The sequence below is a fragment of the Thunnus albacares genome, chromosome 8 (genome assembly GCF_914725855.1).
Source record: "Thunnus albacares chromosome 8, fThuAlb1.1, whole genome shotgun sequence".
Lineage (NCBI taxonomy): Eukaryota > Metazoa > Chordata > Actinopteri > Scombriformes > Scombridae > Thunnus > Thunnus albacares.
Window position 1 is genome coordinate 28,928,125 of NC_058113.1, and position 23,163 is coordinate 28,951,287.

The 23,163-nt window shown below is 38.3% G+C and overlaps 1 protein-coding gene across 1 annotated transcript in view; it reads right to left on the reverse strand.

Annotated features, from left to right (window-relative positions):
- The window catches only part of dgkb (diacylglycerol kinase, beta), a 79,586-nt gene extending 57,723 nt beyond the window's left edge, over positions 1-21,863 (reverse strand). The window contains exons 1-8 of the mRNA XM_044360359.1: positions 21,511-21,863; positions 18,609-18,748; positions 11,240-11,316; positions 10,369-10,389; positions 9,622-9,769; positions 5,834-5,971; positions 1,543-1,592; positions 43-117 (exon numbers count right to left, since the gene is read on the reverse strand). Of these exons, the coding sequence (XP_044216294.1) occupies positions 43-117; positions 1,543-1,592; positions 5,834-5,971; positions 9,622-9,769; positions 10,369-10,389; positions 11,240-11,316; positions 18,609-18,678 (579 nt within the window). The 5' untranslated portion in view covers positions 18,679-18,748; positions 21,511-21,863. The remainder of the gene's footprint in view (positions 1-42; positions 118-1,542; positions 1,593-5,833; positions 5,972-9,621; positions 9,770-10,368; positions 10,390-11,239; positions 11,317-18,608; positions 18,749-21,510) is intronic.
- Positions 21,864-23,163: the final 1,300 nt, after the last annotated feature.

Consider the following 23,163-nt stretch of genomic DNA (forward strand, 5'->3'; position numbering starts at 1 on the left):
TTATCGCAGGTTTCTGTTAACTGGGTGAAATTTCTTTCTTACTGGTTTCAGTTCAGTAACGTCCCATTCCAGGTACTCTGCCACATGCATCATCTGGGAGATAATGTGCTCCAGCTCCTGCAGTGAGACCACAGACAGTCATTACAGGCACAAAAATACTGTATTTACCTTTCGGTATATTGCAGCCTTACAAGCTGATGTCGCTAAATGTCTTTGGCGTGAATAGACTGATAAACAGCGTGTAATAGCAGGTTGGGAATGTCATTCTTCCGCACAGAAGAGTTGGAGAGAGAAAACAAAGGCAGCGTGGGAGGCGCTGCAAGGCTGATGGTTTAATTACAATGGTTGCTTTTTTGGGGGGCAGAGGGGTGTGACATTATTATCAAGTGGCGGACTGAATCACTATGATGCACTTTGGACTTCTTTACAGCAATATGTTGAGTATCAGTAATGGAATATGAGTGTTTCATCTCAAAACGAGACTCCACACATTTCTAAAAAATGACTAGTTGTTTTTTTATTTACTCTAAAATCTACAATACAATTTAGGTCACACTGAATTGGCATAGCTCCCTTTTTTTCTATGCTCTCTGTCCTCTCTTTATTACTCTTTCTATCGCTCCTGCTCTCCCTCCCCCAGCCAATAATGGGATACTAATAATGGGTTCCATTACACAGCCTCTCCACCCACCCCACCCTTGGCCTATCTCTATTAACCCTCCAAATCAAACCCTTTCTATACATACCGCATACACATAAACACCAGTGCTCTCTCATTCATAAATATACTGTACCCCAAATTATTTCCTCATTCTTGTTTTCTCTGTTGTTATCTTTCCCTTTCATTCATCCATTCATATACAGTATTTGTACCATGTTTTGAGGTATCCCCTGTACATAATGGGAGCATACTGACTACATGATGGATAGATAGATAGATAGATAGATAGATAGATAGATAGATAGATAGATAGATAGATAGATAGATAGATAGATAGATAGATAGATAGGTATGTAGGTCATATAAATTATTTGACTGTTTTTACCTATTCATAAATCAGTAACAAGTATTTTAATTGTCAGTGTAGAGCAAATTAAAACTTTTAGTATATATTGAATACCCAATATTATTGGGCAGTTCTATAGTATAATATATATAATATATTATCTATAGTTATCTGTGTTTTGTTAATTGACTAATTGATGTTTTATGCAAAAAAGTGTAGATGTAATAAAGTAAAAAATAGTAGTTGAGCAGAAGTAATATAAAATGGAAACACTCATGTAAACAAACACACACATACAAGAATGCCCTCCCTGAAAACTCTTTGTGTCTCGGTGTTGATTCTTCTGACTTAAATGTTGACTTAAAAAAAACCCCAAAAACTCTTGAGTACACACATCAAAGTATGAAAAGACATATTAGTTAATTGAAATCTTTTGCCCATGAAAACGTTGACATATTTGGGTATGGGATCAGTTACGCTTTTGAACAATGAGAATTCAGGTAAACAAATATAGTTTAGGAGGACAAATATTTACCGAGCTGTCCAAAGACCCGTTTCCATCTGTGTCATAGAGGCGAAACATAACTGTGGAGACAAAAACAAAATGTCAAGCCACAGTATTAACAGTCTGTGCTCTACATCCTTCTCAATGTTTGAAGTGAACATTAAAAGTTACACTACACAGCAGTTATTGGCAGCAGAAACCTCTGCACTCACTGTTCAGTAAATCAGCTTTTTTTCTCTGTATGAATGTCACTGTGTACTTCACTGCATGCAAAAACCACATATCAGCACTTGTAAGCATCTGAATGCTGCAACTTTAAGTGTCCCCCAATTACTACTCAGCCGTGTCACCATGGAAACAGACAGCTCCCACATCATCGGCATCATGATTGGCTCTTGTGCTTCCATCATGGCCAATACGTAAACACCCACAAGTCTGAATGTAACAGAATCGTGACAACAACAACAACAACATGACCTGGTTGCAGATCACTTCCATACTAATGGCTATAGATAGAAGTGCTCTAACCCACCACTGCCTCTCTTCCACCCCCGCTCCGGCCTCCATGTGTAGTGCGGTTGAGGTGCAGCAGTGGGAGGGTGCTGACATCATAAGGAGTTGACGTCAGATAGTGGTCCGTCATGCCACTAACGAGGCGTTAATTGTCAGTTTCCTGAGAGGGTGTGACCTTTTTCGGGCAAAGGGAGAAGGAAGTGATGCTGGTGTCCGGTGTTGGGTGTTGGGTGTTGGGTGGAGGTTGAAAGTGTCATAAGGAGGTGATTGTGGTGACCCAAAGAAGCCCCAAAAAGGCAATAAAGTGCAAAAGTTGATGGGATTTGTTGTTACTTTTGCCTGCAGTACAAATGGATTGGACAGAGAAACATCTCATGGACTGTTCCCAGGAAAGGAAAATCTCTTAAATCATTTTTATGAATTAGAATGAGACAAAGTTCCACAGTACAGTAGTTCCAGCCAAAACCAGTAGTTTCCAGATAAGTTCTGGTTAATTTATTGTTTTTTCGTGTGAAATGATGGCTTTTTATAGTAATAATAATATACTTACTTGAAATTGAAGCTCTGAACAAATTGTGACCTTTTTTTATGCAGGCAGCCCAATACTAATAGACATATTACTGTATTACAATAGTGAAAACATATTTTCCCAATAGTGTGAAAATTAGTCAGCAGAGTTTGGACATAATTTATGGTTGATTTCTTTGTTGGGCTTAGATAAAGCTGTAGATAAGCATCAAAAACAAATGTGCGTAGTGAAAGTGAAACTCAGTTGTAAATATAGATAATATTTAATGCCTTGATGGTTAAATATCAACACTAGCTTATGAAGATTGATTTTTTACTGTGAACTACAGATTTTGACTGGATATCAATATAAATTGTAAGTCTTTCTCTAAGTTATTGACTTGTTCTGTTTTAACTGTTGCCACCTTCCTTTTTGGATTTTCCTCTCTTGACTTCTATAGAGTATATACTGTATCCTCAGTTTATTTTTTCTCCATATTTTATGGCTTATTTGACCTAATGACTTACTTGTTTAATTTTGTTTTTGGGTGTTTTGAAACATTTGTAATTATTGTTATTACAGTAAAACATTTTTGTGAATTTGACAAGACATATTTGTTGAAAACAAAAGGTATTTTAAGGTCAGTCTTTTTCACACTGACACATCATCCTCTCAAAACTATTTTCCTGTGAGATTTCTCTTTCTGCAATGAGGCAATACGTTGGACTGTAACAAAAATAAACTGGATCTTAACAAGACAACACTGAGTTAAAAAAAAAAAACATCTGCCAGTGGGATTAGATTATATTGCTTGCGTCCAAGTTTTCGGTTTGAAGATATTTTTCTTGGTGCAGCAATCTGTCATTATCTGTCTCTTTTTTATTCTGCTTTGTTTCAAGATACTAACACTGATTTCAAGAACCTAAAACAAGGGAAACTGCACTTGAAGCAGGAGGAATTATTTTACCACGATTGGCAGTTTTTCTTGTTTTAAGATGAATAACCTTGCAAGGTGCATCTGAGACTAACTCACTTTTTAACAAAGACGTTTTTGTCGTCTAGACATTTGTACTAATTTGCTGCAAGCAAACAAGCTGCATTTAAATCTAAGCAATTCTCAAACAAACCAGCAGAGGGACCCGTCTACTACAGAAATAACCGTGAATCACAGAGGAAGAGAGACGAGGATGTTCAATAAGATATCGTACGTAGTTAAATCCATGATGTGCTCACATACAGGCAGCATCAGTTGAATTATTTAGTCATCCCTGTGCTTAATGAGTGCTACTCTACTCAATAATTCAGCAGATGGATGAGAATTACAGCAACACAGAAAAAAAAGTCTGTCCAATTAAGCAATGTAACCTTGTGAATAAATGATGTGATAAATGCAATTAAGAGATGTGAGTAGCAGTGTCAATAAGGCATCAAAAATCTGTTCAGAAAGATCATCTCTAAGGAAGTGAGATAACAAAGAAAAAGAGCAGAAATTGTTTAATGTGTTGGATTTCCTTTGATAATAAATTAAAAATAAAGGTTCCAACCAGAGGGCACCTTTGAGACCAGAACATTTTGAAAAAATAAAGTATAATAATTAATAATTTAATAATAAGAGACTATTTCAATTATTGTTTCAGCAGAAAGAATGACAAAACAAGAAAGATAATGTTTGATAGAATCTGCTTCTTGATCACCAAAAAAAAAGATGTTGAAAAAAAGAGTTATTATAAATATACTGTTTGTTCATGTTGTCATGTCAACCTCACAGACAGGAAACAGACACAAAAAGAACCTCATTGGTTGAATTAAACCTCAAGTGGCAGAGCCAATGGGGCACAAATGAATAACTATGATCAAAAGAGCCAAACAATTATGAAATAGCAATTATTTATATTTTCCTCATTCATTTGTGTCCTTTGTACCTGGAGAAGAGCACCAAACTTTCCGTCATGTCATAAAGAAGGAATTTTAACGGGATCAGATGACAGTATTGTGAGTCATTTGAGAGATATAATTCACAGTTACAGTTCTTTGGGACCCGCACTTGGACAAAATAGATGTTTGTGTATTTTCACACTGGTTATTTCATCCGTTTGTGACCATGACCAGACTATAGTTGCAAATAGGGGAAAAGGGGACCAAAGGCTAGTTGATACTGACGCAGGCCAGAGTGTAACATGAGGAGGTCATTTCAGCATTATGTCACCAAAACATGCATGCACACAAAAATGCACTTAGATAAAGCTCAATAACAGTTGACAGAAAATACTTCTGATTGTCTGATTGTACAACAAGACACCTCAAAGAAAGATCTGGTCCACAGTTACAGTAAACCATGATTCAATGTCAGTGCACAAGGTTTGTTAAACTGTGGGTAACCACAGCAATGATGCTTGATGATTTGTTACCAGATAGTAATGCTCACTGAAACTGACCTCACCATGAGTTAATCTAACCAGAAACAAACTTTAAAAAAAAATGATGAGTTGAACACAGCCTACCTTGTTGAGGTGGCAATGACATAACACAATAAAACACTCTGAGGTGTTCTGATATTAAAAATAACAGACAGCTAACAACCTGCATCTATTATTTTTGCATATTATGACTAGGGCTGCAACAATCACATCTTCATTTTTCATCAAACTGTGAGAAATACCCATCATGATTTCATCCAACACCCAAAAATAATTTAATTCTTATCATATGAACATTTCTTGATGAAGGTCTGAGGACCAAAACGTCATTAATAAAGTGAGTACAAGTGATGGACAGTGTGCAGGACTTTTTGTCCTTTCACAGATATGATTACCATCACATAAAACACAGGAAAAAGCAGCAAATATTCACATTTGAGAAGCCAGAGGTTGCAAATGTTCTGCATTTTGATTTATTTAGTCAAACAGACTGTTTCTATTATTATTTAAAACTGAAAAGATCGGCTACTTAGTTTGGTTTGATAATGCATTTTACCAAAAAGCAGCAGAGCAAGGATAACCTTTCTCCTCACTTACCTTTGCCTTTTTCACTGGGCTTCAGTCTGACCTTATTTAGCCACCCACTGACTCCATCTGTGACATTTCCTCTGCTTCCAAAGCAGATATATGGGTACATGGGTCCTGATGACGCAGTTGGCTGGTTATATATTTTGTTGTTTTATTTATGTAAACTAGGTTGCCAGTGTTTCTTGCTTCTGATGCTAGTACTAGGACCTATCCACCCTCTGCACATTACTGTACCTCAGAAATTTGTTGCAGATCAACAAAGGAACCAAGCAGTCATGTGACATGTGATACTCACACTCGAGCTTGTCCTCAGGACGTCCGCCCTCAAGCAGCGAGAGGTAACACACAATGTCCTTAAGCTGCACAGTATCCAGAGGTCTGGGCAGTGCAGGCATCTTCAGAGGGGTCGAGTTGCCTTTGATCAGCTTCAGCCCTGTTGGAAGATGAGATGAAAGGTCAAAACATCCTCCACAATGCCTCTAATGTTAGTCCAGCAACCTGCTGGGTTAGGATGCCTGACATTAGTCATACAGTTGGATTGATCAATGGTGGGTGGTGTCCAGTTCACCAAAAAGTGAGCAAACAAATGCTCCAGTTTTAGTCTTATCAAAGGTTTGCTTTGTTTTCAGAGCAGGGATGTATTCTTGCATGGTTTTGAGTGGATTCATTGCCTATAAACAAATGTTTTCAATCTTATCTCAATGTGTTTAATGGTAAGATAAATATCAATACATGATGTAAGGTCATTAACATTCTCACTATCGATTCCCCATTCAGGTTAGCTAATAAAACCAACTAACATATATGGCTAGTCGTCAGTTGTCAAGTTTATCAAGTTTATAGACCAATAACATAAATGGGGTTTTCAGTGGCCACTATCGTACCTACAACATTGTGTTTACACATTTGAGTGATGACTGAAAACTAGGAATCTCAGATTTTTCTAAACGATATATCTAACTTGAACTTAGCTCTTAATGATACCGAAATGCCTGAAAACCAACAAGCATGGACAGAAAAAGTTAGTCATTCAAGGTAATTAAACACAAATTCATATAGAGCTACATATAGTTGTTACACAGTATTTATAACCCTCCCTCATCCAGATTTGCCTTTCCATTATACAACCATCTTGAGTTGTCCTACATGACCTGACTGTTTTACCATCCATCCCATATACACAGCATTAGTACTGCGCTCCAGGCCATGATGCACAGTGGACTGCAGATGAATGCAAGGTATTGTGGGAATGGTTGAAACAAACAGGACAATGACAATAAGAAGAGAAGTGTTATTTTCTCAGTCAATATTGGGTGCATTTTAAATACTTTTGCTTCTGTAAAGGCAGATTAAGAGAGATTACTGCTGAAGTGAGATGAGCATGAAGGAGAAGCTTGAGATTCAGTGGTCAATCTACTTTCCGAGCTTTGGACAGCGTCAGAAAGACTGAGATCACAGAAACAAGTGGCTAAAGTAAGTTTACCTTGCCGGATGGCTGGGTTCACCCTTAGAAATCAGGTCAGGAGCTACAGACATCTGAGTAGCTCTAAGTAGAAAAACTAGCAGTTTCGCATTGAAAGGAACCAGTTGAAGTGGCTTGTGCATCTGATTCAAGTGACTCCTGAAAGCCTCCCTGTTGTTTCTGACTGGGTGGAGACCTTGCAGCAGACCCAGAACATGCAGGAAGACCTACACGTCCCACCCAGCCTGGGAATGCCTCAGGATCCAGCTGGAGGATGAGGCTAGGGAGAAGGAGGAGACCTTGGCTACCTTGCCGTGACTCAACCCAGACCCGGGTAAATGATGGAAAATGGATGTATATTTGGATAGAAAATCGTGATTGGCCTTGCATCCATAACAAAGAAGTGAAAGTTTTGAAACTCAGTGCACATTAATGAATATATGCGATTATTCTTCTTTTGTTATTACAGTACTCTCACAAAAGAGCTATGGTAATTAATTTAGAAAGTAATTGTATATTATAAACAAGTTAGTGCTCTGTTTGCTTATTAAAGTCCTTGTATGGTGCAATAAACCCTCTAATGATATGAGAATGCATGCTCCTGTATGCACACAGGACTTGTTGGCTCCCATATCCCACTTTGATAAATAGCCAGGGTGGTGGGAGGGTTTATAGCCAACAAAACTAGATCAATGAGGTCCAATCAACACACTTGCATAGCCTGCACTGATCCAGTTCCACACATGCTCCATCATTTAAATGGGGCAAAGAAATATTCATTAAATATTGAATTCACACAAGTGGAACCACTACTAAAATCCATCAATAAAGGTGATGTCCTTAGTTTACCCACATTTTTATTTACACTATGGGCTTCACATCTTTCAGCCTGTAATGACATTGTTTTGTTAGATTTACACTGACTGTGCAAAATGTTTGGGTTATTTACTCTTTATGAAATACACAAAATGTATTGTATTCAATAATTTTACTACCAAGAAGAAGATGTGAGAAAAAAGAGAAGCTGACAATACAATTCAAGCTTTGAGACAATCCAGATGTGGATTTTTGCAAAAATAATAGATAAATAAACAAATGAAACAAAAAGAGCTGCAAATATCAGGGTGTCTGTAGTATTTTGTATCATATCATTGTAACATAGATACTAGAAATGAATATCAAACTAATGATATTTCAGGATGTTTTTGCCTTTCCAGTTGCCTTAATGATGATGACTCACTTTAGATTATAGTTTATTCACTATTCACTACACTGCTGGTCAAGCACTATTATAAGAAAAGGGTAATAACTCGGAAATATTGTTCAGGGTTTGAAATGTTGCCAGTGTAGGAATTCCCAGCTGAATTTATAGATTTACAGATGTAGCAACCTCACTTTTTTTTTTACTGAGAATATGATTCAGTACTGCTCAGTCCCCACAGGGAATGTTTTCAATTTCCAGACTCTGAGAGTTTACCAGCAATGGTGACACATTTTTTTTGTTGTTTTGTAATACACTCTGTTGATCCTGCTGTTCAATGACAGAACAATCTCTCTTTAATGCAGGATAAACACACAAAAAAGCATGAAGGCAACTATATTACTTCTACTACTGAATCTGTGCTTTTTCTGGACATCACATCTATTCATAACTACAGCTTGTTTACACACTACATGCTCAGTCGTTGCTCATTAAACATCCAGCAGTTGTCAGCCTAACCTAGCCAGTTGTAATTATTAGTACTGTGTAGTTCTGTCAATGAAAATCTCACATGGCTCTAGTGACTGTTGCTTAGATAATGATTTCTACACAAGCATTCATTCATGCACCATCCATTGTCAAACAGCTGAGTGTACAAATTTGCTTTAGTTTAACATCTTTTTGAAGGTATTTGAGGTTCTCTCCCTTTCAAGATTATTTTTCTCGTAGCTGTGAGATATGATAATTTGGTTTTGGGGCCTTGGTCATGTCCTATTTTTGAAGAAATCTGAAATTCATGTCAGCATATTTGTAATATGAGGACTTAATTGTATGTACTTTCATCAGAAGGTGACATTGGAAAGAGTTTAACACACAATTAAGTGTGGTTAATTTGAAAATGTTACATTACGTGTTGGGTACAACATCAAATCAGCCTTATTATTCACATGAGCTGTTAAGCAGTCAGAAGGAAGTGTGAAGCCCATTTGTGGTGCAGGGAAATGCTGGCTGAACCAACAGTGGCCTGGAGCGTTGCTGTATGTGTGCCATTTTAATATTAATAACTCATAACCACACAAGAATTAGATATTAGTATAAAAGCTGTAAACAAACAAGACCATTGCCAAGACAATTGGCAGCCACTACACTACTATTTACATTGTGTGCCACTGGGTTGGACTTGGCAGGAAATCTGTCAGATTGTCTGAAAGCACAAAACAGAAAGATGGTACTCTTTTTACACCTCAAAGAAAGTTCTCAGTAGATGTAAGGTAACTTAAGGAATGCAGTGAGTGACAGGCTGCACTTGAGGAGAATATAATATCCGCTGCAAGTGTTTCTTATACATATCAGTAACTTCAAAACACCTACTAGCTGTTTATATAGTTTGTCAGGGTAAAGATTTTATTTCTATACTTACCAGAGACTTTGGGTTTGTCAGAAGATGAGGGACTGGGTTTGGGTCCCTTGTTGCTAAACGACATGAAGAGGTGTTGACAGAACTCTTCGGAGAGCTCGCTCTCCAGGAACGTCTGCATGAAGACCTTGAAACCCTCAAAGTCAATCTCCTGAACCAAGACAGAAATAGAGCATGTTGTTTGTCACTGTAAGCTGCAGTCCATGCCTTTAAGGCTTCAAGAATATACTATTGATTGTCAGTATGAAGAGAGTATGCTGCATTGTTTCACCTTTGTGGAGAATCTGTGATCGTTTGCAAAATGTTGCAGAATTCGTGTCACAGATTTCTGCACTCAGAAGAATGCCTAAAGTGTTGTTTGGGCTGTGGGCGGCGAAGATCTATTTTAGAGTAGTTTCAGTGTTTTTGCAGCCTTTGCTTCGTGTTCAGTAAATATACTATGTCTTTCCTAGAATGCATTTTTCTAAAGCCTGCAGCTTCAAGCTTCTTAATTAATTGGTTGACTGGCTGAAAGTGGACCTGTCTTACATTTTTAATAACCAGTCAGAGGAAGACACTGTAGGTAAGTAATATCCATCTCTCCTATAGAAATGCTATTAATTTTGTTTCTCGCTAAACACTCTAAACATTGTTTTTTATTGTTTCACAGCTGCTTGAGAGAGTTGAGTTATTCAGCGAGGAGCTGTATGAGCACTCAGCAAAACACACCAACAATAAATTTGACAAAGGAGGAGATAGCAGTTACAGTACCTGGCTGAGGATTTCCTGCTTCTATAATCCGCAGCATTGTGGAAAGAGAGAAACCCAACATGTTTATGGATGAATCATGCACTTCTGTATTCAAAATGTACTAAATGTCTATATAACATGTAATGTGCTACCACAAACACATGATGTTTGTAAATGCAGCTTTACAGTGTTGGTAGGTTGATTAACTGCCACTACATTAAGGGTATTATAACTGTCATCATAAATTGTGATTAACCAGGAATTCTAGCCAAAATTACATCCCTTTTCCCAGGAAATTGTTGCCACATGAGTGTTTGTGTATCTGTGTGTGTCTGTGCCTCCACTATTGTATCCACTGAAATAAAAGATCTCTCCTCCAGTCCTGATTAAGGCTGCCATGCAACTGTCATAACTAAATGCCAAAGTCCAACCATGAAATGCTGTTATTATGGTGATATAATTGGACCAATTTATTCCAATTACTTTTTATGCTAAAATGTCAGCTTACAATTTAGCCATGTGTCAAAATATAATGAACTGTGTATATGCAAACTCTATTAAGAGTATGAAGAAAAAATTACTACCACATAATAAAACATATATAAAAGAAAAATGAGAATAAACATAATTTTTTATCATTTGTTTAATTATCTGCAATTCTATGTTTAGAATCAAACTTTTACGGCATAGAGAAAATCCCGGGTTTTCCAGTGAGAGGGGCAAGTCAGCAACAAGAACCAACATAGCAACCAAACATAGTGATTAGCCAATACTCCAAGAAATAGACATTGTTCCATTTTTGCAAATTTGCAGTTGCTGAGCTGTATGGGGACTATTAGCGCAGTTGGACTGAAACATATCTGTTGCATAATACAGTATAAACTGTACATACCTCCTCTGGATTGTATTTAGCCAACACGCCATCTCCATGGAACTCCTGCAGCACATCCTTCAGCTTCTTGGTTGAGTCTGAGTAAAAACATTGAGGACATATTACTTTATTTGTGTGTTGTGTTCTACTGTTTATGTTTTAATAGATCTGGCTTCCTCTCGCAGTGAGTATGCATTTTAAATATTAAACATTCATGTGGTATAACAGTACAAGTTTGATTTATGACTACACTCTGCAAGGAATGGTATGTGTGAGGATTATAGCTCCAGTTTAAACAACTGTTATTGCAAACGACTTTCTTCTAGAAAAATTACAAGGTAATGGAAACAAGTTTGGACTAAGTGGTCACCCAAGCCGCAGTCTTATTTATGGATCTGATTTTTCTGAACTTTCTCAGCACCTGTAAGAGCTACAAAACTGTGTAGTGTCATGCCACACTCCCTGTTTGGATCATATATTTGGCTTGGATGCAGCATCATAACATCTGCAGGAAGATTTGCACTTCCATTTGTAAGTCAGTGCTGTAAAAAAAAAAGCAGTCTACACTCCTGACTGCTGTGGTTATTTCAGTACAGGAAGGGGACCTCACTTCATATCTATTGTACAGTACTGTGTATTAACTGGCAAACCTTTGGTGGTTTTAGTGATATAAACTATTTATTATTTATTGGAGGCTTGGAAAATCAATAACTTTAGTCAAACTTCAATAGGTGCAACAATAACCACTGCTTTTCATGGCAAAAGAAAGCTAACAGGCAAGTTAAACTGCAAACACATGTAGGAAATTAAGATAGAATCAAAGCAATCCTGTTTTGTAGAAATTACATTTATCTAGGCTATAAGAAATTTGCAACAGTAAATACATTTTGAAGACAAATAATGCTGCCCAGATAACATTTTCTACATCAACATACTAAAGGAATTTTGTTAATGTACCTGAAAAGTTGCAAAATGTTGCTGCTGAATGTAATATTAACCGACAGCATATTTCATTTTTATCCTGCAAAATATCCAATCTTGGCAATACAATATCCACTGGTAGCAACATTATTAAATATTTTAATGATAAGTCACAAGTGGCTGCTTTCATATGTTCTATTCATGTACAGCTATGTTACATGAGTGAGATACATGTTTAGCATCAGCTTTAGAGGTACTGGTCATATTTCTGAACTTTGGAAGAGCCAGGCTAGCTGTTTCCACTTATTTCCAGTCTTTATGCTAAGCTAGGCTAACCCCATCGTGACTCCAGCTCTTTGTGTATCGCAAAGACATGAGAGTGATATCAATCTTCTTACTCTCAGAAAGAAACCAAATAACTCAATGATATCTTAAAGACATTAAAATACTGTTGTTATGAGTAGGACATTTATTTTGAAGGGTCAACTACAGCAATGAAACAAGTTTTAAAAGTTAATTAACCCACCTGGATTAATTGATTTTTTTAATTGTATTTATTTATTTTACCTTTCTGGTTGCAGATTTACACATCCAGCAGTTACAAATAACTGGTATTTTAATTTAAGTCCAATATTCACTCTCTTTTCAGCTGTTATGTTTTTGGTCTCCAACTCCAACTGCGGAGTCTGGTGATAATTATCTGTGGGTTAATCATTACAACATACTTTACATACAAGAAGTCATGATCCATTATTAATATAAAAAAAATCATTACAGTCACTTTAAAAAGTAAAAAACAAAACAGAATTATCCAGAGTGATGAAACTGTGTCATATCAAACCAAGAAAACAAGTTGATTTCTATAAAACAGATTGAATGCAGGTTTTTTCCATTTGTTTTAAGAAAACTGTTTTTTTTAGTACTCTGTTATAGACAAAAATAACTCGAACTGACAGAGATCGGCTGTGATAATTACTGCATGCTGCAGAGCGTTTATGGGCCCTGCTGCTAAATCAATTTGCTGCACCACAGATACCAGGTTCTAATGTTACTGAAGTTAATTAGAAGTACCATTTTCTCACAAGCACTGGAGGGTCTGGTTCATCTCTAAGCATAGAGCCGGCCCTGTATTTGTTACCTCTTCACAACCTTGGTTAACCCAAGAAAAGATGGATTTTTGGCTCCTCCCATCGATGTTTAAAGTTTATAGGGACAAAAACATTGGACCAGTGCAAAATACTACATCTTACTATACTACTCAACTGATAAAACTATGTCTGCTCCTGGATCAGCTCTGCATTGGAGAGATGTTTGTAGAACTAAAGCGTCACCCTGCCATTAGCTAAATGGAGCAGCCAGAGACCCTGAGGTAAAGTTGTTGTTCATAAAACTGAACAGCATGTCTCTGATTGGTAATCAGCAGATGTATTAGGAGTTAGACCTTGCAGGTAAGGACAGAAAGTGTTTGCTTGGTTTTCATTTTCAAAAGCAGTGTTTTGTAAACTCCACAGAATATGTCACCTCAAATCATTCATCTCTGAATGATTAGTTTTATGTTAGTTTTGTATTAAATGTATTAGTTTTTCATCAGATTACCAACCAAATATCCCAAAAATATGCTTGTGTATGCTATAGAAAAAAATCACAGACAATGTAAGTATTAAGTTATAGTTAATAATGACTGATATCCTGCATCTATTTACAGTAGATGTGTATTTGAGCTCCTCTTTATTGGTTGTAACATGTTGTCACCTCTTGCTCTAATGGCTTTGAATCTTTAATTTTCTCATAATGCATTTTACCAACAACGGCTAGAAATGAATGTCTCACATTGGACTGAGAGTGTGTCATCATTATTGACCATCTTTATTAGCATGCTCTCTACACAAAAACCATTATCGAAGAGAGTGATTATGTATCCACTGATTGCCTGTCACATTCAGCAGGCACTGCTGAATTACAATGTATTTCCTCAATCAGGCTAATGATTTAACTGTTGTGTGGCACACAGTAATCAGAGGACAAGGCTCATTTCATGTTTTTTAAGGTTCGTAAACACTGGAGATCTTCTTTGCCTTGAAAGGTGAAAGAATCCTCCTTCTCAAAAGCAGCACTCTGCTACACTACGCATATTAGCGATTATATCACATAAAGAGAAAGTCTAATTGTTGTGAGTCAGATCTTGGGTGCCCGACTAGGCGCAGAGCTATTAAAATGTTATGAAGGTGTGTACGGCTCACTTTAATGAGAAAGAAGGGAGACATACAGTAGGAGGGGAGATGACGGGAGAGATGAGGAGGGAAGGTGAGGCGATGCGATGCCCATTGTGTGCAGTTCAGAGAATGGGATATTTTATAGCGCACAAAGAGTGCGCAATGGAGCCCGTTGAAACATGATTATCCAAATCTGCCTACCATGCACACATGCCTGCACGCACATGTGCACACACAACAAGACTCTTTAGTTCTCTCTTGCAGCTTTGCTTTTTTTTTTTTAACTCTGCCCTCTGCCTTTTATTCCTACACAGTTTTCATTTCAAGCTACATCGTGAAGCTCATGTCTCTGAAACCATTTCTTATGTAATTCAACAAACTCCTTAGCCTCCCACAAAACAAATATTTGCAAAACATGGAAAACAACAACCAGAAAATGATTGGCTCTTAAACATAGTGTCTGCAGAAGAGAGCTGTAGATTCCCTCAGAGTAAGAAACAATGTTGTCACCAGGAACAGGGCAATTAAAGGGAGAAATATAATTACCAACGCTGGTACAAGGGTGAAAAGCATTAATTATTAAGAATCATACTCGGTGCTCTGAATAGCAAATAAAAGAGATACCGTCTGCCTCCAAGATGTCGTGTTTGACACGGAAAATAGCTCTGAATTATATTCAACCACTTTGCTATCGTACAAAGACAGCTGATGCAAAAAGCACTTAGGATCTAAAAAGATGAACACTTAACAATTGTATCTCTTGTCCAAAGTAAGTTCCATCATTTGTTTAACAATTTATTTGTACATTCAAAGTCTGTCCAGAACTACATGTGGGTGGTGCACAACATCCTGCAGTTAGCCTACCAGGTATAGTCATATTTTCCATCCCTGGTACCATTTCAGATGATGAAATGTGTCAACATCTTGGAGCATAACATAAACTCCAGGCACCCAGAGCACAGTCTGGTGAGCAGGGGAGCCATTTGTTGGTTTGCGAATGAATCATTCAGAGCTCAAATGGCACCACACAGATTAAATGCTTTATCAGCTTGAGCTTGCTAAATCAGCAAGAGAATCATACAGTTACAATATCGAAATTTTATCATTACAACAAGGGCTGTTGTAGATGAGTGCAGTGAATTGAATTGTGCTGCAGTTTACAGCAAAGGAATGCTTTTGTTATGGTTAACTCAGTGGTTTGATGCTATCAGAGAGTGTGTTTTTGTGTGCAGGGACTTCTATGCATGCACATTTGTCTCCATGTGTGAGTATTACTGAAAGTAGGAGAGCAGAGACCTTTTCTGAGAACCTAAAGTGGAGAGATGAAAACTTGCCTCAAGTTAAAACAGTAGTAATAAAAAATTTGTGGTTTGGGCAAAACTACCACTAGGGCTACTTCTAACAATGAACAAGATGCAACCTAAAATGTATTATCTTGTCGCGACCATAGAGGACCGGTATTGGGCAGTAACACATTACAGTAATATTTTTCCTTTCCCCAGTAATGAGTAGTGTAAGGGATTGCAATTTCCAAAACAGTGGTTATAATACAGTTACTAATCCAAGTCCTAGGTTGGTTATCTTATGATGACATGTACATGCGGCAGGTCAGGGCCAAGCCCCCGGGAAGTGTGCCGGGCTTTGAAAAACCATGTAATTACAACTTCCGGGTCCAACAGGGACCCAAAAAGCATTTTTCCCGCACACATTCATGGGAAAATGAGTGGCTGTAAAATGATGAATAAATTTTTGAATGTCACAGCCCCCATGAAATGATTCATTTCACTATCAGAATTTGATCCATTTAATCTGATAACATATGGAAAGTCTAGAAGAGCCCTATGATTTAATTGTTTTTTTCCCGGTTCAAGTTAGCGGAGGACTAAACTGGACGTTAGCCGGCTCAAGTCTCTGGTGTGCATGTAGTTGGGAGGTGAGATTAAAGGAAACGCTAGTGCGCTTGCTCTATGGGCACCACAACATGATGTCATCCATGATGTGGAAGCTGTGCGGAGGATCTGGGTAATTTTATACCAGCAGGAAGTTGTACTTTTTTGGCTTCATGCACCACTGAGCAACTTTCATAGGAATCCAGGTATCTAGTTTTCTTAATACATCCGTGGTCAGGACAGGTCATGTCGGCTACAAAAAGCTTAACGAAGGATGGAGGATGAAGGAGAGGGGTAGAGGCATATTTTCAACAGCTGGAAGTATTGTTATTAGTTTGAGTTTGTCTCAGTCAAAGATGCAAAGAACATTGTCATCCGTTGTAAACTTTGTGCGAGTAGCAAAATGCTTTCAACCGTGAAGAATACAACATCTAATTTATTGAAGCATCTGATACAGCAGCACAGCAATCTGAAACTTGTTGAAAAAAACACTGGCGCTGACAGAGAGGCCTCTGCTGCCAGTGATGCATGCACTCCACATAAACAACAGAAATTGGATTGTGAGGGAGCTTCTGACAGCAGAGTGTCACACAACTGCTCCTGCAGAGGACTCTGCCTCCGTGTCCACGGCGTCAGCCAGCCGTGATGAAATGGACTTTTTTGCATTTGAGACAGAGCCCGAGGATAGCTACTTGGCAGAAAGGGAAGTAATGGACTATTTGAGGTCAGGGGCATATGACTCTGAACTAGTTCTCAAACATCAAAAGCATTTACATGAAGTAACTTACAACACTCCAACCCCATCTAGCGCACCTGTGGAGCAACTTTTTACTTTAGGAGGTTTGGTGCTCACTGCTAGAGGCAACAGACTGTCTGATAAGAGGTTTTAGAAGCTTCTGCTAATGAGATACAATCATTGTTTCACTTCTTAACATTAGGACCTAGCTTAATATGTCAAGGCAGAGATAACAAAACAAGAAGCTGCTATCAGCCTATATGTGGTGTTATGCAACGTTTTATGTTTTTTAAAACCCTTAAATACTCTTGCTGCTCTTATGACGGAGTATGCTGAAAAAAACTATTAAAGAGTTGGGAGAGACAATTGCTCTATTTTATTTTTCATATATGTATACATATATACATATATTATAATCCTTCAGGTTGGAGAGGCTGCAATGTTTGCAGTTATGCAGTTTAGCTGATTGTTGTCTCCTCCTGTAAGGTTCATTATTCTTCCAATAAAGTGGATTCAGTTCTGAAAGGAGCTGACTAAACAGATTGTACGGGGTATTACTTTTTAAAGGAGTAATGAGTAAAAAGTGACTTATTACACTTCCTGAGTAACTTGCCCAACACTGTAGAGGTTTAAAGAAACCAGAAAATATTCACAGTTAAGCAGGAACCAGAGAATTTTTGGCATTTTTTCTTAAAAAAAAGAAATGTGCGTGTTATGAAACAAGCAAGCCACCACAGTTTTTTTCAGAATTATGAATATGTGCAAAGCCGCCAACTTCATGATGAAGATAGGACTTTTATGTGGAGTCACTGCGCCCAGCTGTTGCTAATCTGCAAGTACTGTGTTACCTAATCAGCACCTACGTAGAAGAAGTGCAACAATCTGTAAACACAACACTGACATTTTATCACCTTATAAAACTGTAATGGTGAACTTGTTAGCAAACAGTTGCCTATTTACATATGAAGCAAACTGGAACAACATCAGCATTCATGTAAAGTTTCTGGTCATCATTAACTCTGTACAGACTTATCTGGCTCTTTAGCTGCTAAATGCTCCGCTCCTCACCAGCTAATCACTAACTTTGTCTATCATTTGGTGCTAGGTGACTCGCTCACAGTTGGTTTATCAGAGCTTTTTGGTTGAAAAGGAATGCTACTATTGGAAAAGGGTTGAGAGAGGCTGTAAAACCAAAACAATGAACTGAAAGATGCGAAAACACTCTACAGCGGAGGAGCTGAGGGGTATTAATTGTCTATGAGTTTGTCACTATGAGAAACCCCTTTAACATTAAACATAATAACTGTATCACATAAAAATATAAATTAAAAATACACGGAATTCGTCCCATATGATGAGAGACAAAAGGATGAATTCCTAGTAAAATACATCCCTGAAATTAACTATTTCTATTCTGTTGAGATGCACAAGTTGAGGATTTAAAAAAGTAAAGTAAAACGCTGTTAGAAACTGTTGAATAGCTTCAGTGCTGCCTGAAGGTGTGATGTCACCTGGAAAATGACTGTTCTTGAAGAGTAGGATCACACACACACACGCACAGACACCTACAAAAATGCAGAATCTCCTCAACACAGTCGGACACAAACAGAGAGTGCCTACTCTATACTCACACTGAGCGTATTCCTGTAGCAGGGCAAACTCAGCTGGGGTCAGTGTGACCCATTTGTCCTGGCTGCTCATTGTGTTCAGGCGTCGTCTCTCCGTCCACCGAGCATTCCCCGGGCAGCAACACACAGCAGGATGTCACACGCTGGGAAAATATCAGACATCAGATCCCGTACCTGCTCCATTACTGTAACAGGCACAGACATTTCTCTTAACATGATGGCAGAAAAAGACTTAGCACGTTAACTGCCTTAAATATGTGGCTGAATTGGACACAAAGCTGGAGATGGTTGTTGTTTGTAATTAGAGGCTTTATTCTAAAAGGTCAGAAATAGATTTATCAGTACATATACTCATTTGGTTTAATTCCTGTAACACTGATATTCTGGACATGTCAGATTTCCCTTTTTTTTCCTGCCTGTTTCTCTTTCTGCAGCTGTCATTTCAACAGCCGGCAGATTGACAGCCAAAATGTCCCTTGCCTCCTGATTGCCATGTTTTTTTAAAGTTGTTGCAAGGACTTGACATTTCAGGCATCGACATTCATGTTTGTCAGCCAGATCGATGAAGGATGAAGAGTTTAATGTTTAACGCGAGCCAGAATACAGAATCAAAAATGGATTAATACATTTTATAGATAGAGATAAATGTTAACGGGAAAGTTAAAATCACACTGAGAAACATTTCACCAGGTAAATTAAAAAAAAGAGTTGATAACAGATGACATTTGACTATATATATATATATATATTATAATAATCTCCTTCACATCTATTTATTTACTTATGTTCATTATTATGCATTTATATTTTTATTTCTATGCAAGAGGTATTTAAAAATTGTTAATTTGATTTCTTTAGTAAAAAAGAAGTCACAGATGGCCGCAGCAAGAATTAAACAGTCAAGCCAGGGAGCAGGGAGTGCACGATTACTATAGTGCTACGCTCTATTAAACAACATAATGAGACATTAGAGATGTCATGGCAACATCTGGGAAATGGAAATATTACCCGTGATTCTATTTACTATTGTTTTTTTTCTTAAGTCTGCAGGTGTTTGCTCTCCTGTAACACTTGGGATGTCTAGATAATCCATGCATACGAGGATATTTGTAACCGATAAGAAATAAAATGCATAAAAACAGCACACAGGAACATGTGTGAATCTACCATCAACTCAACAGTTTGGTTTGGAGTGAAGCTTCATGAAAGGGGGTTTGCAACAAGTGGAAGAGAAGTGGAAGGGTCCTTGTGTGAGAAAATGCCTAATTTGGGCATTAAAAGCATTCAAAGCTGCGTTGGTGCAGCTTTTCAAATGACCTTGCGTCAGTCTGACTGGTTGCTATGATGACAACATGGTCAAGTTCAAGCAAAATGAGCTTTTATAGGCGGGTACTTACAGTTTTGAACTGAGACCAAATTCCACTGTTTCACTAGAAGTAAACTATTAGCTGTCAGTGTTTCTGCTAGAATATTATGTTTGTTTAAAGATATTGAAACAGCATGTAGACCATCATGGCGCATGCAATCTTTTAGGGTTTTGCAGCTGTTTTAAGACATGATGATGCACTCAAAGCCAAAATTAAAGCATCAATCAAGGGATAACAAAAGTGTGCCAAAAAATTAATTAATTTAAAATTAATTTCAGGTTTTACAGGCTTGTACTATGCAGCTGTGGCTCACAAGGAATCTCCATCATATCAGAGGATGGAAAACATGCCTCACTGATATCTGTCATTCGATAAAAGCCAAATGTCAGTCTGATATATTGTATTGCCAAGCTGATTAATCAGCTCAACACAAATACACAGTATGTGATTAGTACAACATCCCTGTTTTGCTGGTGAGATTTATATGACCTTGCTTTCCCTCTCATTTGTGTAGAATGAGTCTGCATGTAATTGTATGTTTGTGTTGGTGTCACTCAGGCATCTGTGTGTGGGTGTGTGTGTGTGTGCGTGTGTTTGTGTGTGTCACATCACCAGTGAAGCATTTGCCCCAATTACTGGGAACTGAAACCCTGGATCAACAAGTAGACATGCTCATTCAAGTAGAGGATAGATGTGTGTGTGTGTGTGTGTGTGTGTGTGTTGTTAGGCATAAATGTGTCTGATCTTTTTTTTTTTACTCTCTTGTGTGTATGTGTGCGTGTGTTAATGCAAGTGTATGCGAGCATCCATGCCTGAATTCATCGAGAAAATTCCCCTGTGATGCCATATTTTACCTTGAAGGACCACTGGACGAAGAGGTAATTGTATGAACAAAATCTGTATAAATTATTAAGAGAGCATCATTATTATTAAAAAGACTACACAGAAAAGGGAAAGCAACAGTCAACGCAATGTGCAGCCACCAGTGTTGCTGTGTTAACACGCTGGGTGCGTGGGAATCAGCCTCCCTCGCATAAACTTTGATCTACCGCTGGAGCTTAAACTAGAAAACGTTCTGCAATGTGTTATTTAATGTTTCACACAGATAGCAAGAAAAGAGCTGGTGGAGAATCTTCTTATCCATCTTAAATCTTCAATCCCAACACAGTGATACCATCTTTAATATAGTACTGATGTGTATAGTGTATTCCTACTGTGCACTGCACTGTAATCATCCTCTTTCTCTTTCCGGTATTGCCTAACTGCAGTGCATCCTCACACAACACTTGGCTGCCATCCTCTCAAACAAACCAAATCCAGCTCCACAAATGTTATCAGATCAGCTTAATTGTCTTCCAGTGGTGCAGTGAGGAGATTCAGAAGCCAAGCAACGTCCCTGCCTGTGGATCCATGTGCTGCAACCGACTGACAGAAGATTTAAGCTGAGAGACCACTGGTGCCATGACACACAGATACAATAGTGGCCACTGCGACACGGCAGCACCATGAATGAGATGAGATATCAACATGCCGCTCACCTGCTGCGTAGCTGGAGAGAACCGCCAAGAGAGCTGAGAGAGGAGTCCTCCAGGCAGATGTTTTCAGATGAAGCTCCTCAGTCACATCCCGGCTGTATCTTCCGCTGGATCTTCTCTCAACTGCAAGGCAAGAGTGGGTGTTTGTAATTAGATGGAGTGTGAGTATCTGTGCGTGAAAGAGAGAAGGAGAAGCAGCAGCAGCAGCTCTCTCCGCTGCATGTCAGTGTATGAGTATGTGGATGGTGTAGTGTTTGTTTTTCTCCGGCAGTGTCTGGTCAGAGCAGCATCGTCGGGGATGTGGAGTGGTGAGAGAGAGAGAGAGAGGTGGTGGTGATGGTGGTGGTGGGGGGGGAGCAGAATTATCCAACACTGCTCTGCCTGCAATGATCAGTTTCCATACTCCCGCTCACTCACGTCACATCCCTCTATCCCTCCATCCCTCCCCTCACTCGCTCTGGTCCTCACCTTCCCCTCCCTCCCCTGAAAACCCTGAGGTCCTATGCTCCTCTGCTTTCTCTCTGTGTCTCTCATCTCTCTCTTTCTCTATTCTCTAGTACTCATCCCCTCCCTCCTTTCAAGCCATTTCTACTCCGGTCACCGTGGCACGCATCAGCCAGCCAGCTGCATTAGCATTCAACACGGCAGGCGGTAAGTGCAGCAACCTGTGGGATATCCTCCCCAGAGGGCTGAGAGAAGGTGGGAAAAAGAGGAAGATTAAGACAGAAAGGGAGGAGAGGGTAGATGAAAAATGGGGACACACAGAGATAAAGAGGAGGAAGATGATGAAGGAGAACAGGAAGTGAAGGCGGATGATTTTGTGACCAATTTCTTTCCTTTTCACATCTTGTCTGGTGGGGACACAAAGACATGACACAAAAGAGATTTGAAAGCATTCATATAGAGACTGCACACTCCATAATTAAATATGCATTCTCATCAAAAACTGAAAGCTGCAGACATCTCTATCCTCGATCTTTACAACATGAAAATCAAAAACCTTGGCTGTATTCAAAAATATATATGACAGTATTCACCGTTATATTTGAGTATTTATGCCCTATACAGTAACTAATTGTGAAACATCTCGTGTCCATGATATTTTCAACAATCCAACAATGCAATGCATCACATTTTATCGTTGTGAGACACCGCACCTGTCAGTGATGATAATTAAGTGTTTGAAATCTCAATTTACAGCCCACCATGGAGTACAGCACTGAGTGTTTTGTTCATATTTTTCTATACTCCTCATTGCTTTACTGTTTCATTCTGTGTTCTTTTAAATACATAAATGTCATCTAATTATTTTTAGAATTTTTACTGTTTACTCTGTTGGTTTTTCTTCGTAACTCTGTTTAGAAAAGTGCTAAATAAATTATTATCATTATAATTATTATTATTATATAGGGAGTAGTGAATGGGTGAATTTTGGACACAGCCATTCAATTGCAGCAAATAAGGGACCCAATGTCAGTGCCTACCTTCCCCACGTATCCTTTATACCTATAAACCCATAGCTACAAAGAAGGAAGAATAAATAAATAAACAATACATATGATCACCTTCAATCAACTTCATTCACCTCCAATATTTTCAAACATGTAAAAGAAACATAACCATAAATAATGTAGATGTGCTGTGGTCACCAAGCAC